Source organism: Camelus bactrianus, chromosome 5 (assembly GCF_048773025.1).
Source record: "Camelus bactrianus isolate YW-2024 breed Bactrian camel chromosome 5, ASM4877302v1, whole genome shotgun sequence".
NCBI classification, from domain to species: Eukaryota; Metazoa; Chordata; class Mammalia; order Artiodactyla; family Camelidae; genus Camelus; species Camelus bactrianus.
Window position 1 is genome coordinate 43,715,014 of NC_133543.1, and position 19,509 is coordinate 43,734,522.

General features: G+C 33.3%; 1 protein-coding gene across 11 annotated transcripts in view; it reads left to right on the forward strand.

The window, feature by feature from the left end:
* Window positions 1-19,100, forward strand: part of MARCHF7 (membrane associated ring-CH-type finger 7) — a 46,682-nt gene extending 27,582 nt beyond the window's left edge. For 2 of the 11 annotated variants that reach the window (XM_045507574.2, XM_045507575.2), the window contains exons 5-9: window positions 1,312-2,416; window positions 4,728-4,897; window positions 10,720-10,829; window positions 13,567-13,680; window positions 15,178-19,100. In XM_045507574.2, the coding sequence (XP_045363530.1) occupies window positions 1,312-2,416; window positions 4,728-4,897; window positions 10,720-10,829; window positions 13,567-13,680; window positions 15,178-15,339 (1,661 nt within the window). In that variant the 3' untranslated portion in view covers window positions 15,340-19,100. Of the gene's footprint in view, window positions 1-1,311; window positions 2,417-4,727; window positions 4,898-10,719; window positions 10,853-13,566; window positions 13,736-15,177 lie in introns of those variants that run through there. The other 9 variants (XR_836490.3, XR_006720528.2, XR_006720527.2 and 6 more) reach the window with 9 other exon arrangements.
* The last annotated feature ends 409 nt before the right edge of the window (window positions 19,101-19,509 follow it).

Below are 19,509 nucleotides of genomic sequence, written 5' to 3' on the forward strand. Positions count from 1 at the left end.
AAAATATACTTGATAGGTTCTTATATATTACAATATAATTTGCCTTATGAACTGACTAAAACTTGAAATCATTTTAAGACATAATTTAGAATTCCTTTAGTTTAACATGAATATATCTTTTTCATTTAGTTGAAATAAAGACCCATATTGTTTCTGTCAATATACATAAGCTTAAGCTCTTCAAAATAAATACTATAAAACAAGAACACTAAATAACTGAAGACAAAAAGTACTGATTAAAGTTGACAAATATAGCAGATAAAAGTGGAATTTGATTTACAGAGAAGAAAATAACATTTGTTTTTAAAGGTTTAGGTTATTTTAAATAATCTTAATGGGGGAAGGCTTTGCTTTATTTAAGACAAATAAAAGCATCTTTTTATTTACTTGGCTTTGGATGCAGAAGTTTTGGTAGATGGTGTCAATAGCTTCTAAGTTGAGGGGTATAAATACAGAATAGAATGGATTTAATCCCTAACAATTTATCCTTTTGTGAGACTCCATGTATTAGCAAAGTAGCGATCTAGCACTTAAACTAGATGCATGGATGACTATTCTTTATGAAGGGATGCTTTGGTATTTCTCATTCCATTTAAAGATTAGAACTACAAGTGGTGTACTATTAAAATTGCGGATGCCAGGGCTCTATTCTGACTCATAGTTCCCAGCCAGCGTTTTTTTTTTTTTTTTTTTTTTAATGCGTAAGTATCTCTGATGAGTAAACAGGGATGAGAAAGAATGACTGCTGTTAACTTAAAAGAAGTAAAAAAGCTGGAGAAATTTTGAGCTGTTAGCACAGTTTTCCATAAAATTACAAAGGTGATAGTATTTACGTGAAGTAAATTTTGTACTTACTGCAGAGTAAGGAAAATCTCCAAAACATCATCTCCCTATGATAATTTTGCTTTTACTTGTTATGAATTACTTACATTTGAATTTTTTGCCCCAGTTAAAATTCCTTATCCATTTAGATATTCTTCTACCATATCAATTTCTGATTAATAAATTCAGCTGTTTTACCTCCATCAAGTTGGTAGATTGATGTTTACCTCTCATAAGCTATGATACATTTCTTTTTTTTACTTGTAATGTTGACTTTATACAGCAGTACTGATTTTACCAAAAGTATAGAAAGACAGATAAATATGTTTGTTTTTTTCTGTAATAATAAAGCTATGTAGTTCTAATATACCAGTATTCAATTTGAATCCAGTGTTTCATTTTGGCAGCAGTTAGTGGTTAATAGACTCAAACTTAATAATACTCACATTATTCATATAATTGATTATCTTTCCTTTCTTTCAAAAATAGATGTTCAAGACAGAGTTCCTTCTTCATATTCACAGGGAGCAAGACCTAAAGAGAACTCATTGAGCACTTTACAGTTGAATACATCATCTACAAACCACCAAATGCCTTCTGAACATCATACCATACCATGTTCTAGGGACTCTGGTAGAAATTCTTTAAGATCCAATTTTTCTCCAAGAGAATTAGAATCTCCTCAAGGCAGTATACAGCCTGGATTTTCTTATATTTCAAATAGAGATGAAACCTCAGCTATAGGCAGTTCAGATAGGTTTGGTTCATCTCAAAGATCATTTCAAGAATCTTCTGACAATGAAGGTAGACGTACAACAAGAAGATTGCTGTCACGTATAGCTTCTAGTATGTCATCTACTTTTTTTTCACGAAGATCTAGTCAGGATTCCTTGAATACAAGATCACTGAGTTCTGAAAATTCTTACGTTTCTCCAAGAATCTTTACAGCTTCACAGTCTCGTAGTAATGCAGCATCAGCTTCTGATGCTCCTGATAATAGGGCATCTGAAGCTTCTCAGGGATTTCGATTTCTTCGGCGAAGATGGGGTTTGTCATCTCTTAGCCAAAATCATAGCTCTGAGCCAGATTCCCAGAATTTTAACCAAGAATCTGAAGGTAGAAATACAGGACCATGGTTATCTTCTTCACTTAGAAATAGATGCACACCTTTGTTCTCTAGAAGGAGACGAGAGGGACGAGATGAATCTTCAAGGATATCTACCTCTGATACACCATCTAGGTCTCATATTTTTAGAAGAGAATCAAATGAAGTGGTTCACCTTGAAGCACAGAGTGATCCCCTTGGGGCTACTGCCAGCAGACCACAAGCATCTGCAGCACCGAGCAGTGCTGCTACAGGTGGCTCCACTTCAGATTCGACTCACAGTGGACGAAATACAGGAATAACAGGGATACTTCCTGGTTCCTTATTCCGATTTGCAGTCCCCCCAGCACTTGGAAACAATTTGACCGACAATGTCATGATCACTGTAGATATTATTCCTTCAGGTTGGAGTTCATCTGATGGAAAAAGTGATAAATCTAAAAGTACACCTTCAAGAGACCCAGAAAGACTGCAAAAAATAAAAGAGAGGTAAATTTGAATACCCTTCTTAAGGCTATAAAGCAAGAGAAGATTAGAGAAAGAGCTCTTTTTTTCTAAAATGGTTTCTCATAACAGTGATATCTGAAATTTCTTCCCTTAAAATTTACATTCAGTGAGATGTTTAGTGTCTTGCTCAGAGATAAAATGGATGAAAATTAGTCGTGGAGGTAGGCACTGGGGATTGCATCAGGGAATAGTCTAATGGTTAATTTTAACCAGCTTTGGATGCAGACATATACAAAGACAACAATCTTAATCTCTTATCCTATTTCTTGGTAGATTAGTGCTAAATAGGATTGGTAAGGGGGCACAAGTGGTCATGGATTATCAAGACAATGTTTCAGCCTTTAATTAGATCATTTATTTACCATTTATTTGTATTTCTCATTTCAAATCTTTTTCGGAATGAGGTAAAATCATTTGCACAGATTTTTAATTTTGTTTTTAAAGTCCAAATGTATATTGAATATTCTTTATATGTTGTGACTAACAGAAATATCAGTTTAAATTCAGGGCTTAGAATCTTTTTATTCTTGTGAAATCTTTTGTAGAGTTGAGATTGCTTAAAAATCTCTAGTGAAAGATGAAAAAAATGAAAGATCAGAGATTTTAGCCTCAACTTGATTATCTTGTCATGTTAGTGTAGTTACTGAGTTTTTCCAGGTATTAAAATTACTTTTATGATAAAATGGGATAGGATAGTACACAGAAAGTATACTTGTAAGAAGAAAGACTTCAGTAAAACTAAGGTTGTTGGCTTTTTTTTTTTCCTTGTTCATAAAGATCCTTTGTAATGGAATTGTTGTGAAGCATAGCTGTTAGTATCATTTTAGGTTTTTTTGTTCTTTGAGAAGAAATCCATTCATATCTTACTCTGGGGATAAAAGAAAGGAGCTTCACCTGTTTTCTGAGACATGGGCATTGACTAATACATTTCCACTTTTCCTTATATAGGACAAATTGTTCCATGTGATTATTCTCTTATTTCAAAATTTTCTATTTTTCCTTTCTTAGAGGAAGATTTACTCTGCCCTGGTAGTGTTTAATGTTATTACAGCAGCTCCCTCTGATTGCAAGCTGTCTACAGAGTAATGTAGTAACTATTATATTTCTTGTACACAAAGTTAGATTAATTTGAGTGCAGTAGTGGCTGTAATGTAAGTAGGGCAAAGCACTAAGTTAGTGATTTTCAAGGAGAAACCAGTTAAGCCAGCACCACCCTGTCTGGTAGGTAGTTTAAAAACCAGCATTTGTTGACATTGAGTTTACATGTGTATGTTTTCCTCTATTACATATTTTGCTTATATGTGAGGATTATAAGACATTTGACAAATCAAATGAATAAGAGTATGAAAAACTTGAATCTCCCAAAATGAAAACTGTCAGCCCAAAGAAAGTTACATCTAAAGGTGAAAACATAAACATTAATAGTTGAAGTAGTATCTCTGGTTAAGCATAGGCATGAAAGTCACCTCTTGGCACACATCTTTTGTTAAAACTCATTTGGAACCCATATAATCCAGGTTGTATTTCAGTAACAGTTTAACATTCAGTATCATCAGTTTACTGAGTACCTTTTTCATGTCAGCAGTGGACTAAAGCAATAGAGATTTTAACAAAAAAATTATTTGTTTCGTAGTGATCATTCTGCATTTAAATTAAGCAGTACATGTTGGCCTGTGAAATAGAGGACATAGGTTAATGGAAATTGCTTCACTCTTTAAAAGCCTACCTTTGTAGAAATCAGGATGATTTAATAACGTTACTGGGGATGGGGAAAATGAAGAATTTAAAAATCTTTTTTTTTATTATGACTTAATATAAAAAGCCTATCAGTTTAAACATGTGGTTCTGATAACATGTAAATGAAAAATCACTAGTCAATATTTGTTTAATTCATCAAAGTTGTCTTAAAAGTTCTGGGCGGTATTGGGGAACAAAACCGATGGGTATGTAAGTACATTATACTGCTGGAATTGAAGTACTCTATGATACTGCAGAAATTAAAATCTCTTAGGGATATTTTTAAATTGATTGTGAAAATATGGAACTTAAACTGTGCCACCAAAGACAAAATTACGTAAATCATTTGAAGATAAAGAATAGGATAGCTATTTCCATTATAGTTTTCATTTTTATTGAAATGGTTTTTCATAGTAGTTGCTGTTTATTATTGTTGTTATTTGCCCTTTTTTTACCCAGAGAGATAATGATATTGTTTGGGGTTATGTGTGACTGGAAATGACCAACCAGGATGAATTACTATAGCTCTGTTCAGGAAATGTACTTTCTTTTCCAGCCTTCTTTTAGAGGACTCTGAAGAAGAAGATGGTGACTTATGTAGAATTTGTCAGATGGCAGCTGCATCATCCTCTAACTTGCTAATAGAACCATGCAAGTGCACAGGAAGTTTGCAGTATGTCCACCAAGAGTGTATGAAAAAGTGGTTGCAGGCCAAAATTAACTCTGGTAAGATTTACCCTTTGTGTATTCTGTTTTCACAATTCTTCCAAGAGATACATGTATGTATGCATTTTAGTTAGTAAATCTGATTATAATTTATTGTCAAATTTATACTCTTACAAATGTCAACCATTTTTGAAGCAAAAACATTAAAGAGCATTAGTCTTGCTTCATAAATTTAAAGTATAATAGTGTTACTTATATTTCATTTACCAATCTGTTTACTTTCATACATCTGTAATACAAGTGTAATTTGTTATCGTTGGTGACCCTTATATCATGTAAGATCATTTTGAATCAAAGAAATATTTTTACTATTTACCAGCTTTGTGTCCTTGAGAAAGATTATTGTCTCTAATGCTGTTATGCAGTAATAAGATTACTGTAGGGATTCATTGTTTATTGAATGCCTGTTATGGAGCCAGACACCTTTCTAGATATGGGATATAAAGAACAAGACTGATAAGGCACTTACTCTTGTGGTGGCATTAAGTGTTAAAGGAATGCCTTGTTGAGGTAAGGACATTTTAACTTAACGAAGAGGAACTGTCTAATCCAGAATGACGGCAAGAGCATTCCAACGGAAGGAACAACTAGTACAGAGACTTTAAGGTAGGAATGACTTAGGTGTGTTTGAGGAATTGAATGAAGAAGGCCCTGTAGGCTGGAGTATAATTAGCGGGAAAGGAGAGTGGTGATATAGTGGAGATAAGAGAGATTAGCAGAGGCTGACTTATTTAGAACTTTTAAAACTAATGTCAGAAGCTTAGATTTTTATCTCAGTATTATAGGAAGCCACTCAAGGTCAGAGGAATGAAATGATCTTATTTATGTTTTGTCTGCTCTGTGAAGAGTGGATTTTAGGAGGACAGGAGTAGAGAGAAGCAGGGAGGTCAACCAGGAATCTATTGTGGTGACCAACCAGTAATCTATCTTATAAGAGGCGGTCATGGTGTGGTAGAAATGGATGGATTCTGGTATATTTTGGAGGTAGATTCTTTAAGACTTGCCAGTGGATTGGACATGTTAGAGTGAAGGGGAAAGAACAATTAGGGAAGCTCATGTTTTGCCTTGAGCAATTAAGTAAATGGTAGGGCCATTTCCTGAAATAAAGAAGACTGAGAATGGAAAAAATTCGGGAGAGGAAACCAAGAGTTGTGTTTTAGAAATATCATATATGAACTATTTATTAGATAACCATATGGAGATGTCTGCTGGGAAGTTAGCAAGACAAGCATGATGTTTCACGGGTTTTAGTGCTGAAAGTTATAATTTTGGAAGTCATGAGCACACAAATAATATTTTAAGCTTTGGGATTAAATAAGATCACTAGAGCAAGAGCAGATATCAAAGAAATGAGCCCAGGACAGTCCTGAGGCACCCAAATGTTTAGTGGGAACAGAGAAGGAGATTTAAGGAGCAGCCTTAGTCTGGTAGGAAGAAAACTGAGAAAATGTAGTGTTGTGCAAGGCGAAAGAAGAAACCTTTTAAGAGGATGTACCCTGTCAGGTACTGCAAAGAAGTCAGAACAAAAAGATAAGACAAAGAAATGACAGTTGGATTTGGTAGCATGGATGTCCTTGGTGACTTCAGTCTCTGTGGAGTGGTGGTGGTGGGTGGGTGGGGGTGTGTGTGTGTGCACGTGCGCGAGCATCGGGAGTGGAGGTGAGTCATAAGCATAATTGAATTGGGCTGAGGAGAGAAAATGAGGTAATACTGGGGAAATAGCAACATAGCTCTCCCCTTACAATAAGCTTTACCATCAAGGAGTTTATAGATACAATAAGGTAGGAATTGGAGAATCTTACGGGGTCATGGTATGTCTTTATGTTTTGTTTTTTTGTTTCGAGGTAGCAGATTTGGAGGCATGTTTTTATTTTAACAAGAGATACAATGGAGAGGGAAAAAATTATGAAAAAGGAAGGGAGAGATGGGATCCAGAGCACAAGTTGAGTAGTTAGTCTTTGATGGGAGAAAGGGTACTTCATTTCTAGAGGGGTAGTGTAGGTTTGGATTATTGATCAGTTTGTTGCTTTGGTCTTAAGGTGCTTGAATTCTTCTGTAATTTTTCTGTTTTCTTAGTAAAGTCTTTAACTGATGAAGGGGTAGATTAAGATATTTTCACATGTGGGGATAACATTTTAAGATGTTTTCCGGTTTTTCAGGTAGTATTAGTGTTCATAAAAATCTGGCCATGAATATGATTTAAAAGTGGGATACATGTACGTTATTTAAGAAGCAGTTTTCAGATGCTTGGATACAGACAAGGATTTGAGTTCAGTGGGATTGGGACCTTTGCCAGACAAACATGATAGAAGAGAGTTAAGGGTATTTGTAAGGATATTTGTAAGGATGTAGCTGTGGTGAGCCTGGAAATTAGACAAAATCAGAAAGGGAGTAAGTACATCAGGAAGTGGATAGTGAAAAGTAGTAGGGTCAGTGTTTGAGTCTCATTGACACTGAAGAGAAATGCCAGAGTAGGTGAGGTAGAATGATGAGAAATTGAAGATACTCAGGAGAGGATACTTAAAATACAGATTTTAGGGGTAGTGCAGTAAGCTGCGATGACAGGGTCAAGAATACGACCATAAAGTGGGTGGACTGAGATGGGGAAGGGTATTGGAAGCAAGGATGCTGAGGAAGTCAGAATCAAATGTGAATGGTCTATGTGGGTGTTGAAATAGCCAAGAAATAGAGGGCCAGGTACTAAAGTCATTAATGAATGAGGAGGGACTTAGAGTTTCAAAACAGTAGTAGGTGTTGGGGTGGGGAGGGGGCCAGCTTTCCCTGTTCATTGGTCCTGAGGTATGAAGTGTTATGGGGGAAATATGGCTGCGGAAGAGTATTATCAGTCTGAGGCACTGTGGTTCAGGCTTGAAGTTGAAGAGAGAATTCATAAAGGAGACTGCTTAAGGGGAATTTACTTAAATCAGACAACATGAGTACCAGAGGACTTAGTGAAATGTGACTAGGAGGGTAAGAAATGTGGGAAACTAGATCTGAGTAATAAAGGTACATAATTGGATGAAATTGAAGGTCTTATGGTGACAGCTTGGTAACATAGGCAGACTGGTTTGAGATATGATGGTATTTTCATTTTAATAATCTGTTGTAGGAGTTGGGTAACCTGTTCAAACTAGGGACTATGAGGCTAGTGGGAAACTTTTCCTGCAGAAAGGTAGTGAAGGCCTCCTTGGTGTAGGAGTTTATCTTTTCTTCTAAGCTAACATGATCCCAAACCTGTGGGATGGGCCGTCATAACCTGTGGCAGCCTCTTCTTGGCTGTATCGTGTTATGACAGCCTCATAGGCTTTATTAGTCACTACCCTGAGGTGTTACTAAGATTTAATGAGTGCTCAGCATGGTTCTTGACACTTAGTAAGGACTCAGAAATGTTAGCTATTACCAAAATGAAAAACAGCTTGATTGACCTTCTGATGTATTTGCATTTGGATTGTTGGTATTGTATAGGTAGAAAAACATAATAGTATGTATTGCTTAAGAACATTGGATTTTTGAAGTTAGGTTGGAATAATGACTCCCAACACTTAATATAGGATTTTGAGTAAGTCTCTTAACATTGGTTCTCGACCCTGGTTGCTGATCAAAATTACCCGTTGGAGTTATAAAGAAAATGTAGATGCCTCCGATCTACTCCTGAACATTCTTAAGGTCTGGGGTTGGGCCTCAGTTCATCATGAGTAAAACTGAGTAATACTTAGATCATAGGGTTGTTGTGAAGGTCACATGAGATGTTTGTGAATAGTTTCTCACAATATTGAGCTCACAGTAAGTATTCAATTAAATGGCTTTTATGAGGTAATATTAAGTACTTTTAAAGACACAGTCAAATGAATGTAAAGATCTGAAGAGCTGAGCCTTCCTGATAAGTTTTCATAAGGCTTTCTCATATTTACATAAAGACTTCATCTGGTATTAAGCAGCTGCTATATATGGATTGTTAAACTCTACAGAGTATAAAAAGATGAATAGAGTTAAGTCTGGTACAAGCTTAAGCAAATGCAGTCAGAGTCTACTAAATGAGATAGGATGTAAAAGACAAGGCCCTGGATTAAAGACTGTAGGGATAAATGGGTTCCTCCCAGCTGCATATGGCCTTTTTGAACAACTGCTAAGGTCACTTGTTCCATAGAAGAGAAAAATGAAGCCCTAAGATGTGAAAGAATTTATACTAAATGATCTCCAATGTTCTTATTTTATGATCATCACACTTTTCCTGCTTCTGAAGCAGAGAATAAATGTCTGATAAGAGAAAGCCTTCTAAAGTTCCACATTCTTTATATTCTCCATCATGTCATGAACCTACCCTGAATTTAGTTCAGTGATATAATACTAATTTTTAAAATTAAGAAAATATTCCATATGTATTTTAATTTCAACATTTCCAGGTATGCTAGACTCCTAAAAAACTACTTAATCTTATTCATATACTTGAAATAAGTATCTTTTGTATTTTGACTCCAGCTCATTTTGAGACAACATAGACATGTTACTACCTCAAAATTGCACTCGTTTTCCTCTCAGCTATTTTCTAAAAAATGCATGTACGTTAACTATTACTGTCTTGGACTGTATGCTGATTTTTACTATTTTAAGAATTGTTAATGAAATAACACTATTTCTAAGAGTTTTATGAGCTCTTGAAGACAAGAGTGACTACCTCTTTCTAAATCTCCAGAACCGCTAATATTTTTGGCACATAACAAGCACTCAACAAATGTTAGTTTAATTTAATCTGAACCTTTATTTTGCTACTCACGTGACTTTTTCTGATTTTTTAGGACATCTTTTTTTCAATTTAAAAATCTTATCTAAAAATAAACACGGGGAGGGGGATGGCTATGTGTTTAATTAGACAAGACTACTACCTACTTAATTGGAGCCAAAAACTTATGGATAACCAAATGTTGAGTGCATATAGGACAGAAGGAGTTTTGCTTAACTGTGGTAAACTATGTATTTTATATATAAAATTTACCCTGTTAACCATCATTAAGTGTGTAATTTGTGGCGTTAAGTACGTTCAGAATGTTGTGGGACCATCACCACTATTTCCCAAAATTTTAAATCATCTTAAACAGAAACTCGGTACCCATTAAGCACTAATTCCCTTCTCCCCCTCACCCCAGTACTTGGTAATTTCTGATCTACTTTCTGTGTAAATTTGTTTATTCTGCATATTTCATACAAGTGCAATCATACAGTATTTATCCTTCATGTATCTTATTTGTGCCTTATTTTACTTAGCAGTTGTAGCATATGTCAGGACTTCATTCCTTTTATAGCTGAGGGGAGCTGTTTTTATCTTAACAAAAGTAGATTCCTTTTTTTTGCCTCCTAGCTTGTAGGGAAGGCACATTGCTGAGACCACAGAGGTCTTACTATATGTTGTCACATGAAAGGTACTGGCGTTGGTATATGTAACAAGTTCTTCTAGATACCATGTTTTCTGGGCATCTTGCTGGAATACTTAAGGAGGAAGTAGAAAGTACAGATAACATTCCATTGTCAGCTTCTCATGATCAGAAATGTAAGAGTATCTGGGAGGGGGAAAAAAACAACAGATACCTAAATAATGGGTGGAGGCATAGATACCACAGAGTTGGACTTGACATGCACATTAGGTATTACTGATTGCAATTTTAGGAGCTTTTACTGATTTATGGCAGTAACACAGTCTCCCTACCATCTCTTCCTACCTCCCTCCCTTCCTTTCAGTTTTCTGTATTCTAAGCTTAAAACCTACAAGGAAAAATATTTTGTGGAGACATAGCAAAATTAAGCTTTATTTGTAATTTTTTTACCAGGTTCTTCGCTAGAGGCTGTAACCACCTGTGAACTCTGTAAAGAGAAGTTGCAGCTTAACCTGGAGGATTTTGATATTCATGAACTACATAGAGCTCATGCAAATGAACAAGTTAGTATATTTTGCCTAATTTGGTAAGTGTCTATTCTATGCTTAAAGGACAACTCTTGAAGAAAAGATTAAATCATGGTCAGAAAACCTGCATTGAGATAATAAGAGTAATAATAATGTTAACAATTTTACTGCATTAGGTATAATTTTATAATTTTTCTTTATCTTCCTATAACTTTTTGTAACTGAAAGGCAAAAAAAAAAGCAAGTCACAGGTTTTAAATTATTAAGGTAAAATTTATTATATGCTTCCTAAATAAACCTAAAAATAAAGGCTTAGGAAAGTGATCCCAAAGCAAGCATGCTAATCTTACCTCCCTAGAACCATCTCAGTTGTGAATGTCTCTGTGTCCTGGAACATGATTGAAACACTAAGCTCTGGGCCTGCATCCTATTTCTTTCTTTTCTTTTTTTTCTTATAGGAATAGTTTCTCATGTGCCTGTCTACCCCCGTGTTCTTCTACTATTCTGATTCCCTTCACTCCCCATTCCTTCCTCCAACTTTATGTTGAACAAGTTATCTTATGAAATCTTTTATTCTAAGTTCACATTGTTTATAAACCTCTTTCTTTTAGTATTTGTGTCATTACACAGCCATTTATATAATAAATAGTCTCTGATCTTAATAATTAATTTTTTTCAAATATTTCTTATTTTTCAGTTTTGGTATGTATTGATAACTCTTCTCACAATCATTTATTTGTTCTCTAATTTTGTTTCATGAAGCTTTAAATATTAAAAAAATTTTTGAGATGCTTAAATTATATAATTAGAATGAAGAGTTAAATATTTCCCCCTTTTTTCCTTCCTAAAGGAAAATTTGGGAGTCAGGGGGGAGGTGTTACAGGAGATTACAAGAGTCAACTCAAGACCTGTACTATCCAAGTGTGCTTAATATTTGTTATAGAAAGAGATGTAATGGTGGGAGAATGCATGAGTGCTTGAAAAACATTTTTTAAATTAAGGAGTTATGGACGCTTTCACTTTTTAAAATTGAGCTAAAGTTAACATAAAACATAAAAATCTTTTAATACTGAAGAATTCAATATATTTGCAGTGTTGTGCAACCCCCACCTCTGTCTAGTTCCAATATACCTTCATCTCTCCAAAAGAAAATCCTGTACTCATTAACCTCTTCCTCCCTGTTCTCTTCCTCTGGCAACCACCAATCTGCATTCTGTCTCTATGGAATTACCAGTTCTGGATATTTCATACAAATGGAATCAAGCAATATGATCTCTTTTGGACACCCTTTATTTTTTAAATGTGGAAATAATGAATACTCTTTGAAAATCTGATTAAAACCACACTCCTTACAAAATATACAAAGACACAAAATTTATATATGATATAAGGGATGAGCCAGTTGTCCAAAGAGAATACCATTTTTAGCAGGGAATTGTCTTAAATCCCCAAGGAGTCTCTCTAGACAGCTGCTGAGTATTGTTATTTTAAGGAATGGCAGAAAGAATATGTAAAGGTAGAACAATATAAAGAAACTTGTTTTTTTAATCTTCTCAAAATGAGAATAGGTTTCAAAGGATTTTTTTTCCTACCATTCTTCCTTCTCTAGGTGCTCCAGGTCTCTTAAAGGTGGTTCTTTGGCTTTTCAATTCAACCAGGAATGTTTTTATGGTTTGCCAAGAATTTTAATGACCCACAGTCTTAAATGATGTATATAGGGTGTGAGGAAATACTAGCTGGAGTCGTCGTAAAAACAATGACCGTCTAGATTAAGTTTCCTGGTCTTTAGCTTCTTTGTTTTGTGTGAATCTTGGATTCTGGGGACCCAAGAACTACACTCATTTTAAATGATTAATTTAATACAGTTTATTTCCCCATTAGCCAGTGGCTTCATTTTTTTTTAAGATGTGATACCCATTAAAATTTTTTCTAACTTTTTGGACATAAATTTCCCTTTAAGTTAAAAATAAGAAAAGTAATTCAGTGAAGATTTAAGGAAATTTTTAAAACATCAATTTCACATTTCTTGAATGCTCTTTATAATCTGATAACCAGTTAGTTACTTGCTGAAGTTGGTACTAAGAATGTATAGTTCTTAACTTCAGATGAGTTATTTAAAAAATAGTACAACTTAAAGATAGTTCGCAGTATAACAATTACAGATTAGATTTTTTAATAACACTGTATTTATAACTTGTATTCTTAGCTTCAAAACAATGGAACAGTTTTGAATCAAAGGAATGTTTTTACCCACTATAAATTTCTATGTGAATGATAATGAGGAATAATTACTGTATTTTCTTTATTGATTCATTTTTATATTTACTGTTGCCTTAATTATATTACATAATAAATGCTTGACCCATTTGAATAGGTTTTAATTACATAGTTTATTGACTTAGCTATAGATGAAATGGTAATTTTTAAGTAAACATTTAGAGCCATTTGTATTAATAATATCTATTAGGAGCCTTTTAGAGAACCAGAGCCTTTATTCTATCATCAAATGAGTTAAAAGTCCCACTTTTATATAATTCATTACATAAAAGACATAATGAAAATAAGAAGGTATTCACACATATATTTAGATTCATTATAGCATTAGTGCAATTATGGAGGGTGTTTTTTATTTCTTGGTGTAATGGATGGTGCTATATCTCTTACTAGAAACTGGATATGAATACATTTCCTCTATCAGTACACTGTGAATATCAGTCCCTCATCTATTAATTTTTCACTCTTACTCTTTTTCTCATTTGCTTCCCTGTTAAAGGCTGAGTATGAGTTTATCAGCTCTGGTCTCTACCTAGTTGTGTTACTGCACTTGTGTGAACAAAGCTTTTCTGATATGATGGGAAATACGAATGAACCAAGCACACGTGTCCGAGTAAGTAATCTTGGAGCAGGGGAGAAGGGAGAATGTGATGGAACAAGTGTTTACTTTGGATAGGAAATTGTTTTATACATTCATATTCTATTTATTTTGGTTTGATTTGATGAGATCTTATATTAAAATCTTTCTTAAAAATAAAGATACTGTGGACTTAATAGAAATTACAGTCTTCCTTACTTCTGTATCAAGCAGCCTAATTTTCTCATAAAGCTATTTTAGAAAAAGAAGTAATTTTCCAGCTCTTGAAGGTAATTGGAATATGTTTCAATGAAAAATAGGGACAGAATTGAAAGTACTAAGGAAAAATGCTCTTTTTAATTAAAAAACAAAAATCAGACTCAGTATTACAACCTGCAATTGGACTCCAAAAACTGAAAGAGTATGGGAAATTAACTTCAATTCATTTGTAACTCTCGTGTAAAGCATTACCAGTGTAGTAGTTTTTAAGCATTCCTATTGCAAACTTAAGATTTGGACTGTTTGGTCTTTACTCTGTGCATTGTTTGTTGCATTAATTTAATACTTAGGCTGGTTGTTTGTTAGGTATCTGTAATTAAATGGTACTATTTCAGTGTACTAGTGGAAATTTATGCTCTATTGCCTTGCCCATTTTATGGTGCAGGGGCTAGAGTCTACATCTCATTGCAGTAGCATTCTGAACACTTCATATCTTGAAATGTGCTCATAAACATGTCTTTTAAACTATTTTTCATATAAATGTTCTTTGGTGATAAAAATTTAGTAGAGTTTATATGGTGGGGTATAGTGTTTGTTATATTTTGAAAATTACCAAATAACCAATTCAGTGTATATTGGTAAAAATTTTTCTGTAATGTAAACATTATTCCTGTGAGCCAGTTGACTGATTATTATCATTCAAAGAACTTTAAAGAGTGTTAAGCAAAAAGATCTCGATTTCTAAAAAGGCAGCATAATCTCTTCAGAATGATTGAACCATATATAGTATATAGTGAGATTATTGAATTCATGCCTTTGTAAAATGTATAGACAAGTTATTAAAGTGGAAGTCATTTTTATGACTTTTTAAAAAGTACAGAATTAAATGTAGTACTTCTGGAGCTAATGAATTTAGGGAGGAAAATACTGATTTTTTTTTCTTAAATCACTCAGGTTGAATTCTTTTGGGTCCAAATTGCAAAGGTTTAATTTTTTTCTCCATAGTTTTTGGAGGTGTTATATTTATGCAAGAAGACAGTGATATCATTGGATAAGATTATTATATTTATCTGCTCCCAGTTTCTATATGATAAATATATGATTTCTACATGGCTAATAATGATTATATGACATTAAAAAAAATCGTATCCTTAAGCTTATAATTTTTGATGTAGGGGGAGAAAGACACCCCCCCCTTTAAAGGCTTAAAATTATGTTTGACTTTTAAGTAAAAATGAATCTCTTATACTGATTCTCTCAATAGATCCATTTGCAACATTTAAACTACTGTATTTCTTTCTGCATTGTTTCTAGTTTATTAACCTTGCAAGAACTCTTCAGGCACATATGGAAGATCTCGAAAGTAGGTGGAATTACCCCTTCCCAGACTTGTTGAATTTACTTTTGCAAATTAAACCCACAGAGCAAAACCTAAGTATATATATTCTTTCTACCAAATTAAAGCTTCATTTATAGGCTTAATAATACCAAAATAATTGATTTGGGAAAATGGGTTGGGCAACTGACATTAGTTTTTTAAGAGCATGTATTTTAAAATTGTATTAATTTTAATGTATAAAAGGATGTTATATTAACCATCAATATTTTCCTTTTGTTTAAAATAAAAACATATATTTGATCACCTTAATTTTAACACTTTTAATCAAGAAAAAGACATGTTTAACTACTAATCCAAACCCACCTCTTAATTGGTTAGATTTTTTGTTTTGTATATGAAACTTTGTTATTTAGCTTTGTTAGATCATGAAAGGTGTTCCCGGGTTTATATATAGTTCTAGGAAATAGGGGTGAACGAGTCCTAATTCTGAGTCCCTAACAGAAGCCATAGTTTTTTTGTTTTTGTTTTTGTTTTTTTGTTTTTTTTTTGCTCCTTGTTCAGGTCCTCATGGACCTTTAATAGGCAGCCAGCTCGGCCAGCAGCTCCAATCTCTTAAGATCACGTTCCAGCATTAGGACTTCTGCCTGGGCTCCTTTGTGAAGGCACTTAATGCCCAAATCTTTACAGGCATCTGCACAGCTTACCCTCTTCTCAAAGTCCTACAACCTCCAGGGTGCTTCATACCAGGTGGGCACAGATATTGGTGGCTCTGGAACAGTTCCTGGGAATCCAAGATTACCCTACCTATTGTGCTTTTTCACCCAAAGCAACTAGCTCCCCATGATCAGATTCCAGTACGCTCTTTGAAGTGTTTTTAAATATGTATTCTCCAATTGATTATCTCCAGTACTCAATCTTCAAAATACTTGGAGTGTTATCTGTAGTGTGTATCACATTTTTATTTTTAAAGAAAGCTCAGCATCATTGATTGAAGATTTGAGAAGGACTTAATCCTCGTAAGAACCTTTTAATTCCTTGAATATTCTTAGACATGGATTTTTGTCATTAAGTTTGTACTATTTTTAACTTTTAAAGGGATTTGAGATACAACTAGATAATGCATTTTCACAATTTTAGTTTGTGTGGAAATAATATATAAAAGAGTCAAATGGTATAATAAAGCCTAAATGGAAATTCATTTAATGTAAATCTTTTTTTCCTTCAAACCTTCTTAGTTTAGATACCTCATGTTGGCTAATACAAGGATCTTTCTCTCTTTTGTAAATTATGATTTATACTTTGTCAGATGTGATGATAGTAATTTGTTGCAGTATACATTTTCCCCAGATTGCTTTTTTTTCTAATTAATGTTCTGATTTAGAATTTAGTTTTCTAAACATATAGGAGTGTCTACTCCCAACATGTGAATGAAAGGAGAAAAATAGAGTTAAAATATATATCTAAACTCAACTGAGAGGGAAAGATGAGGGTGCCACAAATTTAACTCTTCAATACCAGAGTATTAATATATTTTGAAAATAGGTTCTAACTGGATTTTCTTCTGTAGAGTTAATCCAGTTGAAAACATGAGAAATTCTCTGAAAAACTGTTCTATTTTTTAGTTTGACATTTCTCTGTGATACAGCATAAAACTTAAGCATAGAATTTACTCATCATGAACTAAGTATATGCTTGATATCATTTATTTAAAATGGATTTAAAATTTCTGCGAGATAACAGACTGAAGTATGGACACTGAAGTCTCATCTGTACTTGTTGCATAATTTTCTTGTTGATTCCTTTGCTGAGTGCTCTTAAATTGACCGGTATTAAATACAAGAGTATACATTTAACCTTTCTGCTCTTGATAGTAGGAGAAATACTGGTTAGATGTTTTTAAACTCTTTGAGTTGCTGATGACTCTAAATTGAGGTCAGAAATGTTGCAAGAGTGGTATGTTTCTGACAACGTGAAGGCACAGGAATAATCTCAACAAAAGGTTTTTACTAAATCAAGTTATTTTAATAGACTATGTCTATAGAAAGCTTTTTTGACTAGAGCTTTTTCTTGGCATTGTGTAGACATAGCTTTGATGTAAATTGCAAGAACACCCATAATCTATTATTCTGTGTACATTTTTAAAATTTTTCATTGGATACATCAAACATGCAGTGGTAATAAGCCAGATTCTACTCAAGTGTGTGAGAGCACGGGCTTTAAGTTCACTTTTTCTCATGTATATCATTAGCTACTATGAACACAGATTGATCTTAGAAACTTTTTAAATGTTCTTGAACCACATTTTAAAATGTTTTCATTTTAATAAAAACTAACATAACAGAAAGGTGTGGATGGGCATCACCCACAGTCAAACCACCCCAACCCTGTCATGATAACCTATCATTTTGACCGAACAGTATACTAAATTGGGATTTTTATTTTACAAGTCATTGCTGTTCTGGCTTCATATTTACACTTCCATTCTTCATCCCCCTTAAAATCATTCTTGATCATCCTATTTTCTTTCAACAGCTTCAGAGGATGATTCTGAAGAAGATGGAGACCATAACAGAACATTTGATATTGCCTAACTTCATATAAGACAAATGGATGATCTGTGAACAAGTGTTTATTAAAACTGGCAATTAAGTATGAATTTAATTTTGTGGGGGAATGCCTATTGAATACCTTTATTGTCTATCTATAGATAATGAATATATATATACACACATGTATGCATGTATATATATAATGAATATATATGTACACACATGTATGCATGTATATATATATTCATTCTCAAGTATTGCTGAATTAAAATTCTGCTGGCTTATTAACATGGCCAGTGAGTCTAATGTTTATAAACAGGTAATCAAAAGTATTTTTCTTTTAGCTGAATTGAGAAAATGTTATCCTTGTTTTAAATATCTAAGCAATGCTGCAGCCATTTTTTGTGTTCTGATTACCGTAGTCATATTTATGAAAAAAGGTTGACGTTTTAGTCTGTTAGTGAAAAAAGTGGGACAAAATATGCTTTCAGAATAAATTGCCAAATGGCACCTAATTATTTTTCTTTTTAAAATGCCTTAAGTTGCAGTCTCATTTTCATGATCATTTGCTTCCAGTGTTTAAAGAAAGTAAGAGCAGGGAAAAAGTTATGAAGAGCATTATATTAGGTTTCCAAATGTAACTTGAATTCTAAATTCACTTAGCAATAAAATCTAATTTAAAAAATATATAAATATAAAATGTACAAATGATGGGTAAATTTTTGTATTGATTTGCAAAATGCAGATTATATTTGATAGGCCATAGTATGTAGATGTTCCTTTTAGGAATATTACAGCTGTAAATTATATCAGGATTGCCAGTCAAATGCTATTTGATTTGAAAAAAAAATTATTGAAATCTCAAGTTAGTGAAATATTTTTAAATCCCACATTCAAAGTTTAAAACACTGGTTTTCAATGTTTTTTTAGTGTTGTAACTTCTTTATAGATAAATGTGATATAAATAACCTGTTTGGATCCTGGTCGTTTTTAACTGTTCCTTGGTAATTCTGAGCATTTATTTGATGACTTAATATTTTTCACTACCTTAAGAGAACAGATGAACATTTACCTGTTCACTTAAATAGATTTGCACTGTGGTTATGAGTTATGTACACTTCTATAACACTGTATATTTCCTCTTTCAACACCCTTAGGATACACTTAAAAACACCTTCAGTTGGTTTCAGGTTAAATAGTCTTATGTCATGGCAGCAGACTACTTTTTTGGAACCTAAGTAGAAACTGTAATTTCTCAAATGTGAATCAACAGTTTGCCTACGTTAAGTCAGTTTGTTGGTCTTAATGTAAAACCTTGGCTTGAAATAAAGTGCATACTGATTGATTTACTTTATAGTTTGAAATGTTTCCTTTTAAATTGGTGCTCAAAGAAGTCTTCAGACCTTATAACCAAGAATTTTATTATTTCAAGTCTCATTTAATATGAAATATAAATGTTTCTAAAACATTTGCTTAACGTTTGCTTATTTTTGCATAGCCTTCCTTAAAGCAAAAATACAAAATTTAAGGATGCCAGTATTAATATCTATTCCCTGAGTCTTTAAAGATGCTTTGAATTAGAAACATACTTTTAATAGAACTCAGTGTAAAAATGTAGTATCTTCTTTTTAACACACAAAGTGTTTTCTTTAAAATTTTTAAGTAAAAATCTAAATGGTAGAAAACATTCCATTGGTGTGCAGTTTATTTATAGTTTTGTTATATTAATTAAATGACAGGTACACAATGGCTTGAGCT